The sequence below is a fragment of the Schistocerca gregaria genome, chromosome X (genome assembly GCF_023897955.1).
Source record: "Schistocerca gregaria isolate iqSchGreg1 chromosome X, iqSchGreg1.2, whole genome shotgun sequence".
Lineage (NCBI taxonomy): Eukaryota > Metazoa > Arthropoda > Insecta > Orthoptera > Acrididae > Schistocerca > Schistocerca gregaria.
In genome coordinates, this window is record NC_064931.1 from 649,910,947 (window position 1) to 649,933,931 (window position 22,985).

The window sequence follows — 22,985 nt, forward strand, 5'->3', positions numbered from 1 at the left end:
GGTAAACGACATTCGCAGTTTTATATGGAACATTTTTGAATGCAGAAATAGCGCACTGGTTTCTAATTTTGCTCATAGTAGTACAAAACGACCAGAAAGAAGAGTACTTAATAAACAACTAAATTTTATTTATTTCAACACATGAATTTGGCAATTTGCTTTCATTAACAATGTACGTATAGTGTTCTCGCTTGCAGTATTCCTCATGACGCTTCGCCAGCCGTCTCCACGGGAAGCCACTGTGGGCTTTTCCTACTCTTTGAATTCACTGCATACTGATTGTCTTTGGACACACTTGTCAGTTGTTAACTTGTTAATCGTAAACACGGCTAGGAGGCCAGGAGGGTGACATGTGGGAAGTGCGGGTAGTGGTAGATTGTTTGTTTGCGCATACCGAGTGCTTACATATGTGGTAAATGGATTTATGTGCAATAGGGTGGCTGATATAACCATGCCGTTTTCTGGTATAAGTGAGTTTATGAACGACGTGTGGATTGTAGGACTGGGAAATGAAGTGTTGTTGGCGTTGATCATTGTTGCCGTACCGTTATTAGTTCTGTTTTTCCACTTAATAACGACAGTTTCTAAGTGGTGAGTGAAGTGGTTTGCTGTTGTCTACGTTTATTCACGATGAATTGTTTACTGTACGTCTATTATTGCCTTTGTAACTTGAAATACAATTTTCGTTACCTGAAGACGTGTTTGTATTACATTGCCACTCTAAGACGTTTTTCATATGTGAAGAATGTTTCGTAATGCACTTGTATTATAGAATAATTTATACAGAATTTCTGTGCGCCAAAATCATGTGATATTCATTGTGCTGGTTTCAGATCGTTACATGTATGCCATTCATTTACTCACGCTCAAAATCTTTCCACTCTGTGACACACACACACACACGCCCTTATGCAACGAAAGGAAACTTAACTATAGTAGACATTTTACCATGACTTCAAAATTTTGACTGTAGAATAGCTCACAAATAGTGTAGTGCAGTGCCACAGCATCAGTGTTATCTGTATGCGAAGTTCAGAACAGGTACAGCTTCCTGTCAGTACGCAGTTGAACACCGCTGTCGTTTGCAGCCACCGTATACACAAATTTGAAAAATATGTAAAACTCTGCCAACCGCTTGTATAGATTTTCTATATACCTTGACCAGGTTTCGTCGACGGCCAGGGGGGGGGGGGGGGGAGGAGGAGGAGGAGGAGGATGATGATAGAATCAGTTGTTCATGTAATTTCACCAACCATAGGAAAAGAACTATCTCTCTCCATGCAGGCAGCCGTGTATTTGAAAGACTTGGGATTGGAAGAAAGTTTTTCAAGCTAGAGGGCCGATTTCTTTGAGAGGAAAAAACTGATTTAACTAAACTAACCGATACTGGGCATCTGCTTCATCCTGTGATATGATGATGATGTTGTTGTAGTAGCATGTGTCATCGTATGCGCGCAAACAAGAAAAGAATACAATACTGTCAAAATTCATTTGCACCAGTATTAGTTTTTGGAATATGGGTTATGGTGTCAGACTAATCTGTAACGTAACTTTAGTCCCAAGCTAGGATGAAATGTGTAAATTTGATCGTGATCTGGCAAAGCCATCGAATATAAATACGGAATCGTAATTGTAGTGTAATACTGATATGTAACATAGCCTGATGCCTAAGTTATGTCGAAAAGCGAAAATTTGGTTGGTGGTTTGCTAAGGAGTATCAGAGGTTTCAGTTGTGATATATGTAAGTAGGTTTCCCCTTATTACAAATCTGAGGATAACAGTTCATTGAAGTTGTTGCAGTGATAAGAAGATATTACTAAGACCAGTTTTTGTTTCATAAATGTCAGGTCACTGTGTGTGTACATCACAGTAGGTTCCCAGAATGACATTCCATTTTTCAGTGTGATAAAGTGTTTGTGTTGAGTTACTGTGAATAAACATCACTTGAAAAGATTTGAGTTATTATATCTGTTTTATTGCAACATCCTTAATCTGCCTAATGTGTGTGTCAGAAGAGACCTCAAAATGTAATCTACAACATTTAAACTTTCACTATTGCAATTTTTAACTGGTCATATGAAAGAAAGAAATATGCAAATTTCTGTGATGATGACACAGACTTTCAGAGATGATTTAGAATAGTAACTTTATCAATTTTCACAGTAGTGAAGCTGAAGTAGTGTCCATAGCTCTTAAGGTATATATTGTAGAGCCCATGTTTACTAGACTTTTACCTGGTTTTGTCTATAGTATCACATCTTAAAGTTGACTACCCAGCATACAGTCTTAGCAACATCAGTACTGGTACATGTATTCGACTGCCATAGGTATCAAAACGATTTTCACTTATAACTTTCGACTTGTTTCCGGACCAGAGTATCTTACTTCAAATTGATACATTTACTCATCTTCATCATCCTTAGAAGTTTGTAAAAGAATTAAAAACCCTGTATGTTTGTGTGTCATACCATTTTTTCCCAGATGATTCGTATTATTATTGCTTGAGCACTAATAATTTGGGTACATCACAAGCATACTGGTAGTACTGTGTGGTCTTATGATGTTTATTTACGTAAGGATAGGTCTTCAAAAACTTGAGTTTGGTGTTATTAAATCAGTAGTTTTCATTTTCTTTCACACTTCTCTCCCTCCATTTGTCCTTTTTTTTCTTTTAAACTTTGTCACAAATACTTTTTGATGTTTCAGAAAACTGTAGGCCTAATAACTCTAGTGTCAACATGTTACACTAGAAACCTGGCTGTCAGTTTTTTTTCCCCTTCTTTTTCTGCCTCCACAATGTCTGGTATGCTATCTTCTTTGCCTGAGTTAGCTATGTTTATTTTTTAATATGCTGCTGTTTGCATTTTGCACAGTGTAAAACACTGATATTATTTATAACTTCTACTGAAGTAATATTTAAGGTTCAAAGTTGAGTTTATTATACTCCTGTCAGTTCAACATTTTATTCAAATTCAGTTACCAGAATTATTAATGGTTAATTTCATGTTACATATATTAAATTCATGACCTGCATTATTGTGTGGAATGTGTTAGTTGTAATACAGCTTTTCATGAGAGGTGGTTACATCTACATGTTGGTCATTTACCCATGATGTGTGTATATGGCTATTTACTTTTCTTTAAAGAGCTTGTGATTGATATAAGACGAGTTACTTAGGGAAAAGTAACTTTAATCTATTATTAACCATATTTGCTACCCATTTGACTTAAATATGTAGCAGTACTATGTTCTCAACTCTGAATTGTACTGCATCATAAGTTAAAGTTTTTTTGGGTTGGGTGTGGTAATGATATACTCTCTTATAATGGTATATTTGTAAATATCACAGTTATTTTCCTATTGGAATAAAACATGTTGATACTGTTGATTTTGATGGAGAATATAAGTACCATGGAGGCTTATAAATATTCCCAATTGTTTAACCAAATACTAAGAGACATATGATTTGAACTCTTATTAGTTATTCCTACTGTTTTTAATAAAGTGTAAACTTTCTGCTTGACTATAGAACAGCCTCCAATTTTGTAGAGCAGGGTAGCAGTCAACAGGAATGTGCTTGATGTGTGACAATCTCGATTTCTGTGTCTGTAATGTTGACAGTTGTTCCTACAGAAAAAGCTATTTTAAAATGTGCACAATCTTAGTTATTTATTTAACTCTTCAGTCTGTACTTTACAAGCTTAAAATGCAATACCACTTTATCCATATCTGTTAGTTTACTCTACTTTTGAATGCTGTTATGAGTCTATTTTAATCCAAAAGATAAATAAACTTCATTTTCAAGGTTCAGAACAAGTCTTCCTACCTCTGAAAGTCAATTATTTATTGAACATATATTTGTATGTATATACAGGGTGTTACAAAAAGGTACGGCCAAACTTTCAGGAAACATTACTCACACACAAATAAAGAAAAGATGTTATGTGGACATATGTCTGAAAACGCTTAATTTCCATGTTAGAGCTCATTTTAGTTTCGTCAGTATGTACTCCACTTCCTCGATTCACCGCCAGTTGGCCCAATTGAAGGAAGGTAATGTTGACTTTGGTGCTTGTGTTGACATCTGACTCATTGCTCTACAGTACTAGCATCAAGCACATCAGTACGTAGCATCAATAGGTTAGTGTTCATCACGAACGTGGTTTTTGCAGCCCAGTGCAATGTTTACAAATGCGGAGTTGGCAGATGCCCATTTGATGTATGGATTAGCACGGGGAAATAGCCGTGACGTGGTACGTTTGTTTCGAGACAGATTTCCAGAACGAAGGTGTCCCGACAGGAAAACGTTCGAAGCAATTGATCGGCGTCGTAGGGAGCACGGATCATTCCAGCCTATGACTCGCGACTGGGGAAGACCTAGAATGACGGGATACATGCAATGGACAAGGCAATTCTTCGTGCAGTTGACGATAACCCTAATGTCAGCATCAGAGAAGTTGCTGCTGTACAAGGTAACGTTGACCACGTCACTGTATGGAGAGTGCTACGGGATAACTAGTTGTTTCCGTACCATGTACTGCGTGTGAAGGCACTATCAGCAGCTGATTGGCCTCCACAGGTACACTTCTGCGAATGGTTCATCCAACAATGTGTCAATCCTCATTGCAGTGCAAATGTTCTCTTTATGGATGAGGCTTCATTCAAACATGATCAAATTGTAAATTTTCACAATCAACATGTGTGGGCTAACGAGAATCCGCATGCAATTGTGCAATCACGTCATCAACACAGATTTTCTGTGAACGTTTGGGCAGACATTGTTGGTGATGTCTTGATTGGGCCACATGTTCTTCCACCTACACTCAGTGGAGCACGTTACCATGATTTCATTCGGGATACTCTACCTGTGCTGCTAGAACATGTGCCTTTACAAGTACGACACAACGTGTGGTTCATGCACGATTGAGCTCCTGCACATTTCAGTCGAAGTATTCGTACGCTTCTCAACAACAGATTCGGTGACCGATGGATTGGTAGAGAGCGGACCAATTCCATGGCCTCCACGCTCTCCTGACCTCAACCCTCTTGACTTTCATTTATGGGGGCATTTGAAATCTCTTGTCTTCGCAACCCCGGTGCCAAATGTAGAGACTCTTCGTGCTCGTATTGTGGACGGCTGTGATACGATATGCTATTCTCCAGGGCTGCATCAGCGCATCAGGGATTACATGCGACAGAGAGTGGATGCATGTATCCTCGCTAACGGAAGACATTTTCAACATTTCCTGTAACAAAGTGTTTGAAGTCACGGTGGTACGTTCTGTTGCTGTGTGTTTTCATTCCATGATTAATGTGATTTGAAGAGAAGTAATAAAATGAACTCTAACATGGAAAGTAAGCGTTTCCGGACACATGTCCACATAACATATTTTCTTTCTTTGTGTGTAAGGAATGTTTCCTGAAAGTTTGGCCGTACCTTTTTGAAACACCCTGTATACTTTCTATAAATTACTAGTCAACCGATGTACTACAAATACTGGTCAACCCAGTTAACAGTTACCAGATGTATCATGATGATGTTTTTTTGTGTGATATCGTATGTGCACAATAAGAAAGAGGCCAGAACACTGACAAAATATCTTTTGTGTACGTGTTTAAATGTAGGTTTTGATGCTCTGTATTGTAGCTCCAAGGTTAGGTAAAAAGGTACCAGTTTGTTTGAGAGTTGGTGAAGCCAAAGAACATGAATACAAAATCTTAGATGTAGTGACGTACTGTTTGAAGTGTAGTCAGAGGTCTGGGTTTGATTGAAACATGAGATTTTGGTTCAGAGAAGAAGTGGCAATGAACGCATAAGTTAATTCTCATACTCTTTCTTACTTTCATTTCATTTGTGTTAGGGAAAAAAAATCTAGAAAACCATGGATAAGAATCGTGGCATATGTGTAAAACATTTCTTCCAGTAAATAATATATGATTTAACATGTACAGTTTGTAACTGTATATTAAACCATCATCACTAATAACAAATTCATTAAAAATGAATATATAAGGCCCAAAAAGACAGACATTTAAACCAGTACAGTTTTTTTCACATTCACTGTCACGGGCTGCCCTGCAACAATATGTTTGAAAGTATATGAGTTTTACCACCATGTCAATCAGTCAAATTGTTGAAGCAATATCACTTTGTGAATGTTCTTCTTGTAATCACAAAGTCCATATTCCGAAGAATATGACATGTACATTTTGTTGGCGACTTACAACTTTCTCTATCAGCATTGGCTTTCCAGTGTTGCCATCACCATAGAGGTAAAGTTTTGGTTTATATACATTCGTATTCCTAAATGAAGAATGAAATTTTGATATGAATTGTCTCTGAATTTGCTATAAGTGATTTAAGGAAACCTCAAAAAATCTGAAGGTGGATGCTCATGTGGAGATTTGAATTCTGATACTCTCTTATGTGACTCCTGTGCTGTAACGACTGTACCACATCACTTGGTTGTATTTTATGTTTGGTGAATGTATAAATTGTTGTCAAAATACAACAACCTATCTCAAATCCAAACTTAGTGGAAAAATGTGCCATTATTTCAAAGGTGAATAGCAACTTTCAGGTGCATCATGTAAAGCAAAGCTAACCTCATTGTCTCTAAGGTTTTATTTGTGTGCTTGATTAATGGTGTATTTCTGGGTGTCCAGCTGAGTGTTTCTGTTTCTGCACAGTATTTTCACAACTGTCTTCTTCGTGTGTTGTGAGTTATGGTGTTTTGTGTACATGCTGCCTGGATTACAGACTATGAACTGTTGTTTGTATTTTGCTGCTATTTTCATCTGATTGAGAGTTCAGCTCCTTGTGCCCCTTATGCCTTTTCATGTTCTTGTTTTTTAGAGTCCACGGTGATATTCCATGAAAAGCACATTCTCTCTTTTTCTCTGTTTTGGTGAATGTGATGGCTGACGAGATTGTTTGAGCTGTCAATTTAAGATACAAAAATGATAATGGGCACTCTCGATGGAATGCAAACAATAGAATGAGTAAAAGCAACCACTCACTATACTTGAATCTCACAACTTGTCACTTATCCATTGCCTCTGCTCACTGGCTCCACAACCTCTCACCTCAGTTAAACAATTCCAGGAGTACAATGCTGTTTTAAAAACTTAGCTAAAATATTCGCCTTCTTACTCACAGACCAATCCATTATTTAATGCATATGACTTACATACTGATACTCCTGGATATTTTTGCAATTTTTTCATAAGTTACAGTACTGTGTATAATGTGGAAAGACTTCTGGCAGATTGCATGTCATGCTGATCTTCAAATTCATCGCCAATTCTGGCTGAGCAAGTATTTTCAAATCTTTCAAGAGTCATTTTTTTTTAAAAGAGTGTGATTTATAACAAGTTATTTGCTAATACTGTCTAGTAACTATGTGTCTGTTGTTTTATCAATGTTTCTACTACAGGATAGCATATATCTGGGAGAGATTGCAGACCAGTGATTCTGGTGAGGAAGAGCAAAGCCAGCAAGAAGATGCTATCGAAGACGTAGTAGGTAAGTTTTTCAATCACTATTTCAGGCGCATAGAATTAAAATTGTGCTGTTAAAAACTCGCTCATACCATTACAAGCGATAAAAATTAGTTAGCTGATGAGGTTCTTGTAGTCACGCATTATACTACTTAACTAGATTTTCATCAAGGAATCGACCCAAATGTTGTATTTATTCAGTACATTGTTTTTCTCTAGATGACCTCCTAGGAGGTCTCTGTTGAGTTTCAGAAAATGGAGAAAAGTAAGCTCACACATTCAACAAACCAACATTTGTAACATGCCTAGCCTACATTCACTATGGCCAAGTGGCAGCTCAGTTAGACTGCCTTCAGAATTTAGAGTTCTAATGAATGATATGGTAATTTTTATGCAACTTTGGTCAGCTACAGAAACACATTTTACTACTCTCTTTTTTTTAGGCTATATAAATTAAAAGTTATTGATGAGCATATACAGCAAAATGTGCTGTTAATTTTCACAAGTGTTCCCAGTAATCATTTCAATAGTGTGCTAAACTTTTGGTGTTTCCTCCATATGCTAAAAATACATGCTTTTTGGGTGCTGAGTAGTTTTACATTTTAACAGCTCAGAACATAGTGTCTGTCTGGTCTTCTCATCTCACATTTAATGACACAAATATGCATTCTGAGCTCTTGTCATCCATGTATCTTTGCTTTGAAATGTGTTGCTTTAAGCTTCTAATTTTGTATGTTAAGCTGAAAGGAATAATTGCAAAAAGAAAACTGGTAAGATTTTCAGTGGTTGGAAGGCAGATTCTTGCTAAAATTGTCCATTCGAAGAGAAACACTGGTATAGCAACTTCTGTTGGCACATAAGGTACATTGCATTGTAGAATTCTGAAAATGAAAAATGTGCTGCACTGGAACGCTTCCTACGTAGCACTTTGCTGTTCTGATTTAATTTATAGAAACACTTAGTCATTGCTAATTTAGGATTATAGTGTAACAGTTTCACAGTCCTCATACAAGACCCATGTTCACCCTGCTCATTTTTACTTGAACAGTGTCTCAGTGGATTGATACAATTTTCCACCTCCAGTCGTAACCTCCTGCAACATTGTTTCAGCAAATGTAGCAAAAATAAAAGTTGCGGCATTATATTATAGGTCAGTCAGTGAAGGAAAAAGTACAGCACATTTTTGTACAGTGATAGGGGGGAGTGTGATAAAAAACATCCCATATATCTGGACCAGTAGAGAGAGGGGGGGGGAGAGGGAGAGAGAGAGAGAGAGAGAGAGAGAGAGAGAGAGAGAGAGAGAGAGAGAGAGAGAGTCTAGGATATGGGGCATTTAAAGGTAACTTTTTATACTTTTCTTCGATATCTTGAAAATCTGCATTGTCTTGCAAAAATTATTTTCTGAATAAAAACTTAAACTGCAATAAATTTCGTACAAAAAAGGTCCTCTTCATTTTCTCTCTACAACTAATAGTTTCCACATAGGATTGGACAGAAAAATTACAGACTGTTAAAAATAGTTTATAATGGTAAAAAATGGATGTGTGTTGTTAAATGAAGTGGGTTAAGAACAACTATTAATGTGTAGGAGAACCATGTTAAGGGACAGTGTTCTGGGGGTTTAACAGGGTGGAAAGGCGGGGTTAAAGGCTAGAAGCATGAGAGAATGTAGGGATTGTAGTCATGCACTGCCGTCCTTTTCAGGTTTGCGAACTGCAGAGCCCACTACTTCACAAAAAGCAACTACAGGATGTTCCACAAAGTTATATTGAGCCTTCTGCAGCTCGCCTCATGAATCACCAGTGACACAGTGTGCAGATATGCCCAAGGGTGTTTATTTTCTACAAAGTGTGTTATATATATAAATTACTAAAGGAACTAATGAAAGACAATAGAAAGGACATAATGTACATAAATCTGTGCACAGTGTTGTACACTACTAGAGGGGAAATGTACACTGCCAGAGGAGGATCCCCCTCTATATTTGCTGTATGATTACGGACAGCCTCTTCTCAAGGTTGGATCTATGCATTACAGTAGATTATTGGTCTTGATTTGAGCATGATCAGTCCTATTCCATCAGACAAATTGACACCCTTCTTGCAAGATGTTGTTGAGGAGTGGTAAGTGGCTCCACTCAGTGCAGCACACTTTACAGGTGCCAACAGTTCCTGAACTGAAGAGATTTATGCCATCTACAAGTAGTGCAATTAATGATAAGAGAAGTATTGTAACTTTCTGGTCATTCATTACTTCACCACCAAGTGACTACAACACAGTTACACGGTCTTACAACATGCTGTCAGTGATGGACAGAGCAGGATGCTATATGTACCAACCCAATCCATTTCCCATCAACACCACATAGGCCACTGACATCATCACACTTACAAATTAAGCACTTCTGTGTCATTGTTTGTAGGAACATATTTTACAAAAATGCTCAATTAAGAACTGCACATAAGTACCCATTAATAAACTGAAAATAACTCCACTATATAATCATACAGGATGACTAACAATCAATTTACCCTCTAGCAGCGTAGAACAGTGTACAGTGTGCAGAGATTTATGTAGAGTCTGTCCTTATGTGTTTCTTGCATTAGTATTATTAGTAATTCGTATCTGTATTTCATGTAATGTTAATGCATTTTGTGGAAAATGAACACCCCTGGGAATATTGGCACACTGTATCACCAGTAATTCATGAGGTGAGCTGCGGAAGGCTCGGTATAACCTAGTGAAACACCCTGTAGTTGCTTTTTGTGATGAAGTGGGCTGTTCAGTTTGCAGACCTGTGAAGGATGGCAGTGCATGGCCACAATCAGGCAACCAATCTTCACTCCTGCTTCTAACTTCCACCCTAGCCTTTCCACCCTGTCACACCCTCAGAACACAATCCCTTAATATGGTTCTCTTACACTTACATGTGGAAAACACATTTAATATTTGATCTTAACCCACTTCATTTACCAACTCACATCAGTTTTTTTTTTTTACCATTAGAACACTATTTTGAATAATCTGTAGTTTTTTATATACCATGCAACATGGAAACTATTAGTCATAAAGGGAAAGTGGGGAGGACCTTTTTTTTTGTAGGAAATTTAATGCAGTTTAATTTTGTATTGGGAAACATTTTCACTAGGAGCCACAGCTTTTGATATGTTCAAGAAAAACATGAAAAGTTACCTTTAAACACCCCAGCACCCATCCCACCCCATGCTCACCATATACTGCTTAGCAGTTTTTAGTATGTTGATCATGACACTCCCCACTACCATTGCACAAAAATTTGCAACTACATGGACATTTTTCCCCATTTGACCTTCTTGGTCTTAATTGACTGGGCTATTAGTTATGCATCAAGGTCCCTTAGCAAACTCAATAGTAAACAATCTTCCTCTGAGTATACACTAATAACAGCAGCAATTTTCTAATATCGTGGCTCAGTGTCTAAATGTGGGGCCATGTTTCTGCACTGACCGCACTTGTAGCTGTACTAGCTAAATGACCTGCACACTCATTATCAGTTGTAAACACAACTGAGTTCTGTTGATACGGCGTCTGTCTGAGGACCCTATGGCCGTATTTTTTTGCCAGTTCTTCAACAACATATAGAGGCAAAGGTGGCTTATTCTGAGCCATGCCATCATCTGGCACAAGTATGTTTTTTTGTTGTAGCCAGTTGGTAATGCCTTGTTTGATGATGCTACTGTAGGTACCTTAACAAGAATTGTTAAATGGTAGGAGGTATTGTCCATAATTATTACTGATGGTTGCCTTAAATTTTTCAACAGCAGTACATGTAGCTTTTCTTTATGTGCATAGCAATATTTTTATAGTGGCAGAATGGTTCATCCAAAAGTCACTGTGTGTTGGGCTCTCCTTCTCCTCCCTCAACTCCCTCGACTGGACCTTCCACCCTGTGCAGTCCGTGTTGCCTGGCAAGGCTCTGCTGCTTGTGCCTGCAGAACAGGAGACACAACAAGCATGTGGAGCCTGAGAAACAGCCCAAGTGACTGATGCCTTCCCCTTAACATTCGATTCACTGAAACATCAGTCACAAAGTTATGCAAAATTCCTACTATTTATCTCCATTATAACCCTTTCAGATAGGTATCAGTAAAACCCTGCTCCCAGCCCTCTCCACATGCACATTATTATAATATAATTTATCAATGCAGATACCTGTTCAACAAATTAATTCATTTGTCTTATCATGTTTTAGCTTTCAGAAATGTAAATTTGTTGTCTCTTTTATTCTTTGCTTAGATGACTGCCTGTTAATTATTGTGTCTTGTTTCAGAACATTCCATTGATTTTCTTTCTTCTGTTTCTATTCTGAACTCTATCTCTTTCAATATTTTAGTTTGCTCCTCCTCACTTACATCTACATCTATACTCTGTAAAACATTGTGAAATACATGACAGAGGATATGTCCACTGTACTAGTTATTAGGACTTTTTCCCATTCTGTTCACACATGGTGTCCGGGAAAAGAAGTGTTTAAATGCCTCCGTGTATGATGTAATTAATATAGCCTTATTGTCATGATCCTTATGGGAGTGAAATGTAGGTTCTAGTATATTCCTAGTCATCATTTAAAACCAGTTCTTGAAACTGTCACTTGACAATCTCTCTCTCTCTCTCTCTCTCTCTCTCTCTCTCTCTCTCTCCCCCCCCCTCCCCTCCCCTCCCCCTCTGCCCCCTCCCCCTCTGCCCCCTCCCCCTCTGCCCCCTCCCCCTCTGCCCCCTCCCCCTCTGCCCCCTCCCCCTCTCTCCTCCCCACTAGAGTTACAGTTCAGTTCTTTCAACGTCTTAGGGACCCTTTTCCATGGGTCAAACAAACCTGTGACCATTTGTGTTGCCCTTCTCTATGTATGTTCAATATCCCTTGCTAGTCCTCCAATATTAAAGGATGGGTTGCACAAGTGATCTGTAAGCGATCTCCTTTGTAGACTGATGCATATCCCTAATATTCTACCAGTGAACCGAAGTCAGATACCTGCTTTATTCACGACTGAACCTATGCGATCATTCCACTTTCATGTCTGTACTAAATGCTAAACAGAAGTATTTGTACGAGTTTACAGATTTACTCACTAATATTATATATTCATAGGATATAATGTTTTTTTCATTTTGTGAAATGCACAGTTGTATGTTTTTGAACATTTAAAACAAGTTGCCAGTCATTTCACCACTTTAAATCCTATCCAGGTAGTTCATTATATATAACTGCATCATCTGCAGAAAGCTTGAGGTTACTGTTAATATTGTCCACTAGATCATAAATATAATGAACAGCAAGGGACACTACACACTTCCCTGGGATATACCTGAAGTTACTTCTACATCTGTTGGTAACTCTCCATCCACGATAACATGCTGTGTTCTCCACACCAAGAAATCCTCAATTCATTCTCACATTTTGTCTGACACCCCATATGACAGTTATTTTGATAAGTAACGTAGGTGTATGACACTGAGTCAAATGTTTTTCAGAAATCGAGAAATACTGCGTCTAGAAAAGTGCAAGTTGGATTTAACATGACCTATGTTTCTGAAATGCATGCTAGTTGGCATGGAGGAGGTCATTCTGTTTGAGATACCTCATTATGTTTCTGCTCAGAATTATTTCTAAGATTCTGCAACAAATGAATATAAAGGATATTGGACAGTAGTTTTATGGACCACTTCTACTACCTTTCTTGTAGACATGTGACCTGTGCTTTCTTCCAACAACTGGGCACAGTTTTCTGCTTGAGGGAGCTTCAATGGATTACACTTAACAGAGGGGCTAACTCATCTGCAAATTGGGTAAAGAATCTGGTATGAATTCCATCAGGTCTGGGGGCTTTGTTCCGTTTTAATGATTTCAGCTGCTTTTCAATACCACTTACACTAACATCTATTTTGTTCATCATTTCAGTGTTAAAAGAATTAAACTGGGGTGATACTACTGGATTTTCCTTTGTAAATCAACATTTGAAAACAGAGTTAAGCACTTCTGCTTTTGCTTTGCTCCTCTTCTGATCTTTTGAATATTTATTGCATTACCTCTCTCTTTTTGGGCACTTGAGCTGGTCATTCCTGCCTTTTCTATATTTTCCCTTGTGTTTCTGGAACTTCTTTTGGTGTTCTAGTGTGCTGCTTTTGCTTCTGTATCTAACATATTTCATTATACATTGACACCCATCTTCACATATTGATTCCTGAACTAGTTGACTTTGTTGTCCCTTGTCTACCTCTCCCTGACACATGCCTTTAACATTGTTTCTTGTAAATGAGTTCCTTGCCTTATCAACTTTTGTAAAGGCATTGTGAATTGCTGTTTACCTGAATTTGACAATGCAAGGATTTCATAATTGCTTTCACATATTCCCTGTTATTTCTCTTTACAAAATTTCTCTGCTATCTTACTCCATTTTATTGCCCTTTTAATAACACTGTTCACACATTCACTATATAAACTTACTTCCTGTTGTTATGCTGCATGCCATTTAACTGATTTTGTTGTCTGCTTTGTGTGCTGTGAAATATTGTGATGTATCTCAGTTGGATCACCGAACTCGGTTGTCAGTTGCTAATAACCATATGTTCTGTTGCTTTGTCATCTAATGCCATCATGAGTGCTTCCATCTTCCCCTCACCTCCTCCTCATCCCCCCCCCAATCCCCCCCACCACCTCCTCTCCCTGGATTCAGCTAGTGATTGATCGAGAAAGTTAAATATGCCTGCAAAACATTTTACTGTCATAATCTCTTATTGTTTGTGTGTTTCTGATATCACAGAGTCTCACGTTGATTCCATAACAAACACTCTGAATTGATTCTAAAGTCTGTACAGAAACTGTTTGTACTCACATTTGGTTCACCATGCGCAACAACCATTGCTTGCCATGTAATATTCCGTTGGAATCATCGCAGGCAGAATACGCACATTGGCTGTGTGATGTAAGTCAGAGTGACATCCATCTGGTTACTCACAATATCTGAGTTATCCAAGTTATCACTCTGTAGTTTACCTTAGTCACAGTCATATACACTGTGGAGCAACTAAAATGGTGCTGAAGTAATTAACCTAAGCAGTGCAATTTCATTTTGACCAGTAACTAACAGAAATGAAAACTCTTAACATTATAAATGTATTATCTCTATGGTCATTAACTGTAATAGCTAAGTTAGAGGGGTTGCCTGCACAATCATGACCCCAAAAGATAGATGCAGAATTGTCTAAGGTTTGGACAGCTTTAGTTAATGATGATAACATAGGCTGCTTTCATTTATTTACAAATTAAAAATTATTGAGTAATTTTGTCAGCAAATGTTACTGCTAATTTACACAAGGCAATCTCAAATGCCATAGCAAGAAATATAATACAATGCAGTGCTTGTTACTTGTAGACAGTTTTGCTGCTTTCTGTTCCTCTTAAAACAATACAACAACCACCATCCATTGCAGTTGACCATTTGGAAGTTTGCGGAATTGTCCTCGTTACCAGTGTGAACACAAGATCTCCGAAGGCACTAAACATCTCCCCACAGTACCCTCCAGCCAATCAGATTTACTCAACAGAAAAAAATATTCAGATGATTCTTGGGGCTCCTTAAATCTGTTAAAACTGCAGGCAAGGTTACATAAGTTTGCTGGGTAACAGGTCATGTTGAGATCCAGAAAAACAAGCAAACAGGACAGCAGTTAAAGAATCATGTAATCAGTGCAATGTGCTGTTCCTGTGTGATTATTAAGTAAGTGTTGAAAACCATCTTCATACGATGCCTGAAAATAGTGGCAATAAGCTGTAGTGGGTGGAACCACACTTATTTCCAAACTCATCCTCCTCTTGGTCACAGAGATCGGAGAGAATGGCAGTGACCCATCTCTGTGAAGCGTGTAATCTTCTGTACTATGGATTTCTGCATTGGGAAGAGGCCCAATCTGTGCACGTGGTAAACACATTGCAGTGTACCACATTTAAATTCTATATGGGTTATTTTATGATAAGAACATCAGTAAATGTAAGTGGAGGTCTGTTGTGGAAAATCAGTACTCTTAATTGCAGGTTAGGTACTTAAGTATTTCAGTTTGTTAAGTTGGCTACTGTAGCTTAATATTGTCTTTCACACATATTATAATTGTCATATCATGTTCCATTTAGTTTCCTCATTCAGCGTCATTGTGTATTATACTTATATGGATATGGTGTCTGTTCTTTCGGACATGTCTCGCGGGAGGCGGGAGGGAGTTGCACTATCCTCTGTGCCCTCGGTGACTCAGATGGATAGAGCACCTGCCATGTAAGCAGGAAATCCTGGGTTCGAGTCCCGGTCGGGGCACACATTTTCAACTGTCCCCGTTGATATATATAAACACCTATCAGCAGCTGAAGGTATTAATATATAATTCTAATTTCGTTCTAGATGGCTGCAGGTCATCAATGGTGTCTGTTCTTTCAGACATGTTGGAAAGAACAGACATCATATCCATATAAGTATACAGTTCTGGCAATATCGGCCATGACCTCCTCCTCCTGTGCGGATGCACACATATCACCCTAACTCTTATGGGACTTGGTAAGAATGTCTTCTACGAGTAATCAGTGTGTTAGGTAGGGACACTACAAATGTAGTATGTGGACATATAAGGTGAGAATGTAGGTCTCGCGGGAGGCATGCACAAGATAGTCCCTGCAGTCGCACTATCCTCTGTTCCCTTAGTGGCTCAGATGGATAGAGCGTCTGCCATGTAAGCAGGAGATCCCGGGTTTGAAACCTCGTCGGGACGCAAATTTTAACCTGTTTCCATTGATATATATCAATGCCCATCAGCAGCTGAAGGTATTAATATATAACTCTAATTTTATTGTGTATTGTCTGCATTTGTTGTAAACTACTAATATTTTTAAATTAGGTACTAGAGTTGTTAAACCTCGACAAAACAGTATTTTAAAACACCAAGTTAGCTTTAGGGAACCAGTAAATTTTATCCCAGGTTTTTCTCTTGTTGTTATGTAAACCACTTTCTTGGAGATTGTAGCTCAGTCCTTATAGGAAATCTTCAAGCGCTAATAACATAATAGATCCTGAAGTTAAGAAGAGTTTCTTTCCATTTGTAAGCAGCTGGGAGACACCCCGACTGCTGTCAAGCAATTGGAGGCAGCTGTGAGTAGGTATGTTGGGTGAACTACCAAAACAATGTTCCAGAGATACCAAAAGTACCTAGGTATCATACTTTCCTGTAGATACTGTCTCCTCTCCATCAAATAAGCATGCTATTTCTGTCTGTGGACTCGACTGTCAGTGGGGTGTCAGTTTTAGGTCTAGGCACCCCATACAGAAAGCAAGCAGGGACTAGAGGAAAAAGGTTACTACATTTATAACCGTTACCAACAAGTTTGAGGTTATGTCACCGACTGAAACTGTAACTGAGCCACTCTGCATACTTCATCTGTTGATAAGCCTGCTATGTCCAGTGTCAGGGGGAAGAAAGTTCAAAAGGATAATGATTTGTTAATCCTAATCAGTTCAAACATACAGTGAATAATGGTATTCCACAGAGAAATGACACCAAGAGATGGGAAGGCTTACTTTGTGCAATCAGTTTATATGGTTGGGGTTCTCTCTCAATATGTCAAAGAGTCTGTTATAGCAACCATTGAGGGGACAGGGTACAAAAAACTGCAGATAGTGGTGTATGTTAGAACCAGTTAATTGCTCTTGTCTGAGCTCCGAGGTCATACTTTGATTATTCCAACAACTTGCACCTGCTGTGGGGAATTCTAGCTTTGCTCATGGAATTACAGCAAAGTTCACAATCTGCAGCATTTTCCCTGCAACTGGTCTAGGTGACCTGCTTCTGAGTCAAGTAGAAGGCTTGAACAACTGGCTTTCGGGGTTTCTTGACAAGTTACTCTACAACTCTCTCGACTTGTCTTACAGTTGAGAACATAAATGGGTCAGTGGTGCACTGTGCATCAGATACTGCTCCTCAGTTAGCTTACTGTGTACAGAGTTCACAAAAATGACTTTTTAGATAGGCAATTCTCCATACAGTCAAGATAATTATAGCTGTACGAGACCATGAAGTGTTCGTGAAAGACCGAAAGAAGTACTCCCTGCAGATGATTATTAAAAACATATACTCAATTGAAACTGCGTTTTTGATTGGTGGTTCAGCAAGTTGAGTTGTAGGGGTCAAATGCTATCCAGCCATAGTTCTTGATGCTCACTGTGTTACTTGTTTTGGATGGTGCCTTGTGAAGTGTGGCTGGCTACAGGCTAACAACACTGTTCCCCTCTAGTCCCCACCACAACACTGCCATTGCAATCTTCCAATCGCCAAGTACTTTTGATCAGAGTTTAATGATCATTTGCCGAAACATGTGCCAGTGCTCAAAGCAGTCCTAAAAAGCAGCATACTACCATAATAATAGGTATATAAAGCTGACTAGAATTCAGAATTGATGACAAGCTAACATAATACTAGGCACAGAAAGCTGGCTAGAATTCAGAATTGATGATGGTGAGGTTTTTGTCCTAAATCTGAGTGTATATCTTAAGGATAGGCTAATGGAAAATTTGGGAGGTGTCACTGTAGACAAGGATTCAGATGTTCAGAGAAATTTCCATTCTGCATGTGAGATCTTTTGTTTCTGGTGCACAATTCAGAATCATTGGTGGACATAGAATAATAATAATTGGGCCCTTCTATCACTCGGAAGGCTCAGCTCCATATTCAGCCAAGAACTTTAAATAGAACCTCAGCTCACTAATGTGTTATGTTGGCCAATCATAATGTCATCACTGGAGGAGACACTAGTTGCACAACATTCGATTGGGATAGTTAGTTTTATCAGTAGTGGGTGTGACAAGAAACCCTGAAAAACAATAGTAAATGTCTTCTCTGAAAACTACAAACATGCTGTATACTAGATAAAGAGGTGGTGGTGTCATATGTCAAGGTGGAACTTTAAACATTAAGCTCTAGGCAGGTGCTTGTAGAGGAAGTGTCACTGAAGTTTATAAGAATAGTTGACCAATGATTGGATAGATATGTACTTTGTAGCACTGTTCATGGTGGAAGGGACCCTCCATGGTATACAGACTGTGTAAAAAAACTTTAGAAGAAGTAGTGACTGTTGCATAGAGCATTATATACCAGAATAACAGAATCTTAAAAGGTCTCCCATGGCCCAAATAAATCTGGTCATATGTAAAGTCTGTCAGTGACACCAAACTTTGTGCGCTGATTGTCACGGATAACACAGGAGCTGACATTTAGGGTAGAAAAGCAAAATCAGAAATGTGTAACTCCCATTTCAAATGTTCCTTTACAAGTACAGGAGTACTTCCATAGTTTAATAGATAATAGTGTCAGTGACACTGAGGAAGAGTTGTAATAATAAAAATTTCACAAGGCCCCAGAGCTGCAGATTTTAGAGAATTTTCAGCTGAGTTAAAGCACAGATAAAACCTGTATACGACAAGGTACGATAAAGTGGCTGAAGAGATCCAGAAAACTACCATCCAGCATCATCAGTACCTGTTTGTTGTAGAACTTAGAACATATTTTGAACTCAAACTTCATATCTTGAACAGAATGACCTCTTCCATACCAACCACAAAGACACCAGTCATGCGATACCTGTATCATGCAAGATATCTTGAAAATTATGGATCAAGGCAATCAGGTAAAGGCAGTATTTCTTAATTTCCAAAAAGAATTTGACTTTGTATCATTCCAGTGGTAGTTAAAAAAAAGTCTGGTCATATGGGGTATCAAACAGAAATTGCACCTGGATTGAGGAATTATTGGTATTGAGGTCCCAGCATATGATCTTGGTTTTACTGATTGACAGATGTAGTAGTAACTCCAAAAGTGGCTCAGAGAAGTGTGTTGCAGGTACACTGATCATCCAGAACATTATGACCACCAACCTGCTATCAATATGAGCAGTCCAGGTGATAGCAATGTCACCTGGTGAGGAATGATCAGACATATGCACAGTGCATGTAGTATCAGGGAGCGTGCTGTCCGTGTGTAGAATGGGAATGGTGCTCGATGTATTTGAGTTTGACTGGGGCAGATTGTGATGGCCTGGAGGCATGGCATGAGCATTTGGGAAACTGCATGAATTGGGTATTTAATGAGTGCTTTGTTGTCTTCAACATGTGGTGAAATCACGTCCAGACGTTATGGAGTTGGGCGACCGCACGTCATTGCAGATGTCTGACATTGTAGGCAGACTGGTAAAACAGGACAGGTAATGAATTGTGTCGGAACTAACATCAGGCTTTAATGCTGGGCAGAGTACAAGTGTGTCTGAACACTCTATGCCCTGAACACTCCTAGCGATGGGCCTCCGCAGCCATCAAACCATGCGTGTACAAATGTTAACTCCACGACATCAGTAACTATGATTAAAATGGGCACTTGACCATCGACACTGGACATTGTTGTGGCAGAGAATTGCGTGGTCTGATGAATCCCAGTACCTTCTTCATCATGCATATGGGAGGGCCCGAATCCATCATCTTCCTGGGAACAGCTCCTTAACACCTGTACTGCGGGACGGAGACCAAGGTGTCAGTGGCTCCATTACACTCTGGGGAACATTCACATGGGAGTCCATGGGTCCAGTGGAGCTCATGCAAGGCACCATTATGGCCAAGGAGTATCGTAGACTGTTTACAGACCATGTACACCCATTTATGATGATCCTGTTTCCCAATGGCAGTGGCATTTTTCAACAAGATAATGCACCTTGTCACGAGGCCAGGTGTGTGATGGAGTGGTTCAAGAAACACAGTGGGGAGTTCCAATTGATGTGCTGGCACCTCAACTCACCAGATCTGAAACTGATCGAACACATTTGGGATGTGATTGAATGTGAAGTGTGAAGTCAGAGCTCATAGCATCCTTCCCCTGAATTAACAGGAATTAGGTTACTTGTGTATGCAGATGTGGTGCCACCTCCATCCAGCAACCTATCAAGGCTTCATTGCTTCCATGCCATGACATGTCACTGCTGTTATCTGCACCAAAAGTGGACATACTGGCTATTAGGTAGGTGGTCATAATATTCTGGCTGCTGAGTGTAGTGTTGTGTGTTAATGATCTGGCTGGCAATATTAAGTCTATCCTCAAACTTTTCGCAGACAATACCCTTATCTGTAATAAAGTACTATCAGAAAAAAGGTGCATAAATATGTCAAATCTTGAAGAGATTTCAGAGGGATACAAAGATTGCCAATTTAATGCTTTAACCCTCCAGCAGGCGCGTCAACTTTCATGACGCCACTAGTCGCGATGTATCTTGTGGATACATGCGACGATTCTTGTGGTTTTTTGTTTGTTTACAGGTTCTTTTTCTTTTGTTTTTGTTTTAAATTTGTGATTCTTGAGTTTCTCCCGGCGTATTTGATAATCAAAATATCCACGGGTGTACTGCCGGTCAGAAGTGAACATCATGCTCATTACACTTTCAAATTAACAGAAATGTTTGACATTTTGTAATGAAGAAGTACATGAAATTCTTTTAAAAATTGATTTTATTATTGATACAAATAAATTATTCAAATAATCAAAGCATGTCTTTTTTTTACTGATTGCCCTCTAAAGAAAGACATTGTTGAAATTATTTTTGCATGCTTTTGCAAACAAAGATGTGTACTGCATTTTTCACATGTATACTTGCCGAGACAAGTCTTTTTTGTCTCCCTGTAGCTTGACTGGCACCTTTTTCTTTTCTTGTTTTCTGATTCCAAGGATTGTTCAGCGTTTTCTTGCTCTTTTCCTTTAGGTTTGTACTTTACTAGCATTGACTTTATATCATCAGGTAGAGTCATAATAAGAGGTCTTCTTTTGAGATGATCTTGCAGTAGAGTCAGAGCCAAAGTTTTGAGGTACTCGCGCCAATTTGAGTATTTATTCTTGTTGCCCAAGAAAATTACTCTTGAGTTGATGCCTGCAATGTTCAACAGGTGGAAAGAAATCACCATAGGCCTTTTTTTTGTTGATCTAGTTACATTGTAGGTTGCACAGAGTTTGTCAACTACATCAACTCCAGATTTGGTGTCATTATAGTGTAGAATAATTGCTGGTTTTTTCACTAAACCTTCAGAAACCTAACTTGACGATACATGCATACTCGAAAGGAGGACTACAGTTTTCCCTTTTTTCGGGACATACCACACAAGGGTTTCATTCTTGCTGCAGCCAAATATGCTATCATATTGCTGTCTACTTTTTGGTGCGACGAAATTCGATGGCAGTTCCTTCTTGTTTTTTCTAATTGTGCCTACAAATGACAGTCTCCTTTCATGCACTTCTCTTACTAACTCCAAACTAGTGAACCAATTATCTGCTGTAATGTTTCTACCCATCCCATATATTGGTTTGGCAAGTCTCAGAACTACTTCTTTGGCGGAGTTGTTATTCTGAAAGGGTCCTTCTGGTTGTAATCCACAATATATTCACATCTTATTAGGAACAGGAAACGTTTTTCGGACATGGTCATTCTAAAAATATTCAGACCAAGGTCATCTGCTGTCCAGAAGTCGTGAACATTCTGTCGCCCACCACGGAACACACCAGCAAGTTATAACAAGCCAAGAAAGGCTTTTATTTTGATTGTGTCTGTGTCCTTGCAGTCACTCTCGCGAGCAAAGTTTCCTTTTAGATCAGCTATATGCCTGTTAGTGTTGACCACAATTAGACCTAGGATATCATTACTGATGAATAGGCTCCAGCAGTCAATTTCAGTTACCATTTACTTTGCATCTCCAACTACCCCAGGCAGTTTGGTTAGTATATTATGAGGCAGTGTCTGTGTTGCTTTCCAAGGCACTTTCCTCCATTTAGTTCCATCCTTACCTAAAATAAAAAAAATAGGTACATTACACCATTATCAGATATTGTCATTATTACATCTGAGAGCATATTTATTGTCTTTTCTACTCACCAAAATAGTAATGTTCATCAGTTTCCTGCACTTCATTATTTTCCTCTTCATCAAATTCATGATCTGTGTCTGAGTCTACATATCTTGTTTCGAGTATATCTTCGGTTTTTGAATCAGTTTCTACAAGACCATCTTCATCTTCAATGGATACCTCGTCGTCTAGAAGAAGGCGATGTACTTCTTCCAAATCCTTAGGATTTTCTAGATCATATCGTTTACTCATTTTGAAAGAGAGTACACTTAGCTACAATGAAACGTTGCTTCATTTAGAAGACAACAACGCAACTGCTGACTTGTGTACACTGCAAATAATGCAACAGCTGCAGTCATTAGTGGTGACAAAGCGTTACCCGAGTAGGCTTGCTGTATCTGAGAGATACAGGCAGTACATGTTCCCACACCTGACTCATTTATGACCTTGTCAGTATTGGGATAAGACTGAAATTCCTGTGAAGCAATAAGAAAGGTATGACACAAGATGTCGTGGGCCAGCAAACAGTTGCCACTGTTCATTGC

At 38.8% G+C, this 22,985-nt stretch overlaps 1 protein-coding gene across 1 annotated transcript in view; it reads left to right on the forward strand.

Annotated features, from left to right (window-relative positions):
• Positions 1-302: 302 nt before the first annotated feature.
• Positions 303-22,985, forward strand: part of LOC126297639 (E3 ubiquitin-protein ligase RNF170) — a 119,488-nt gene continuing 96,805 nt past the window's right edge. Inside the window, exons 1-2 of the mRNA XM_049988664.1 lie at positions 303-591; positions 7,438-7,526. Coding sequence (XP_049844621.1) covers positions 425-591; positions 7,438-7,526 — 256 coding nt within the window. The 5' untranslated portion in view covers positions 303-424. The remainder of the gene's footprint in view (positions 592-7,437; positions 7,527-22,985) is intronic.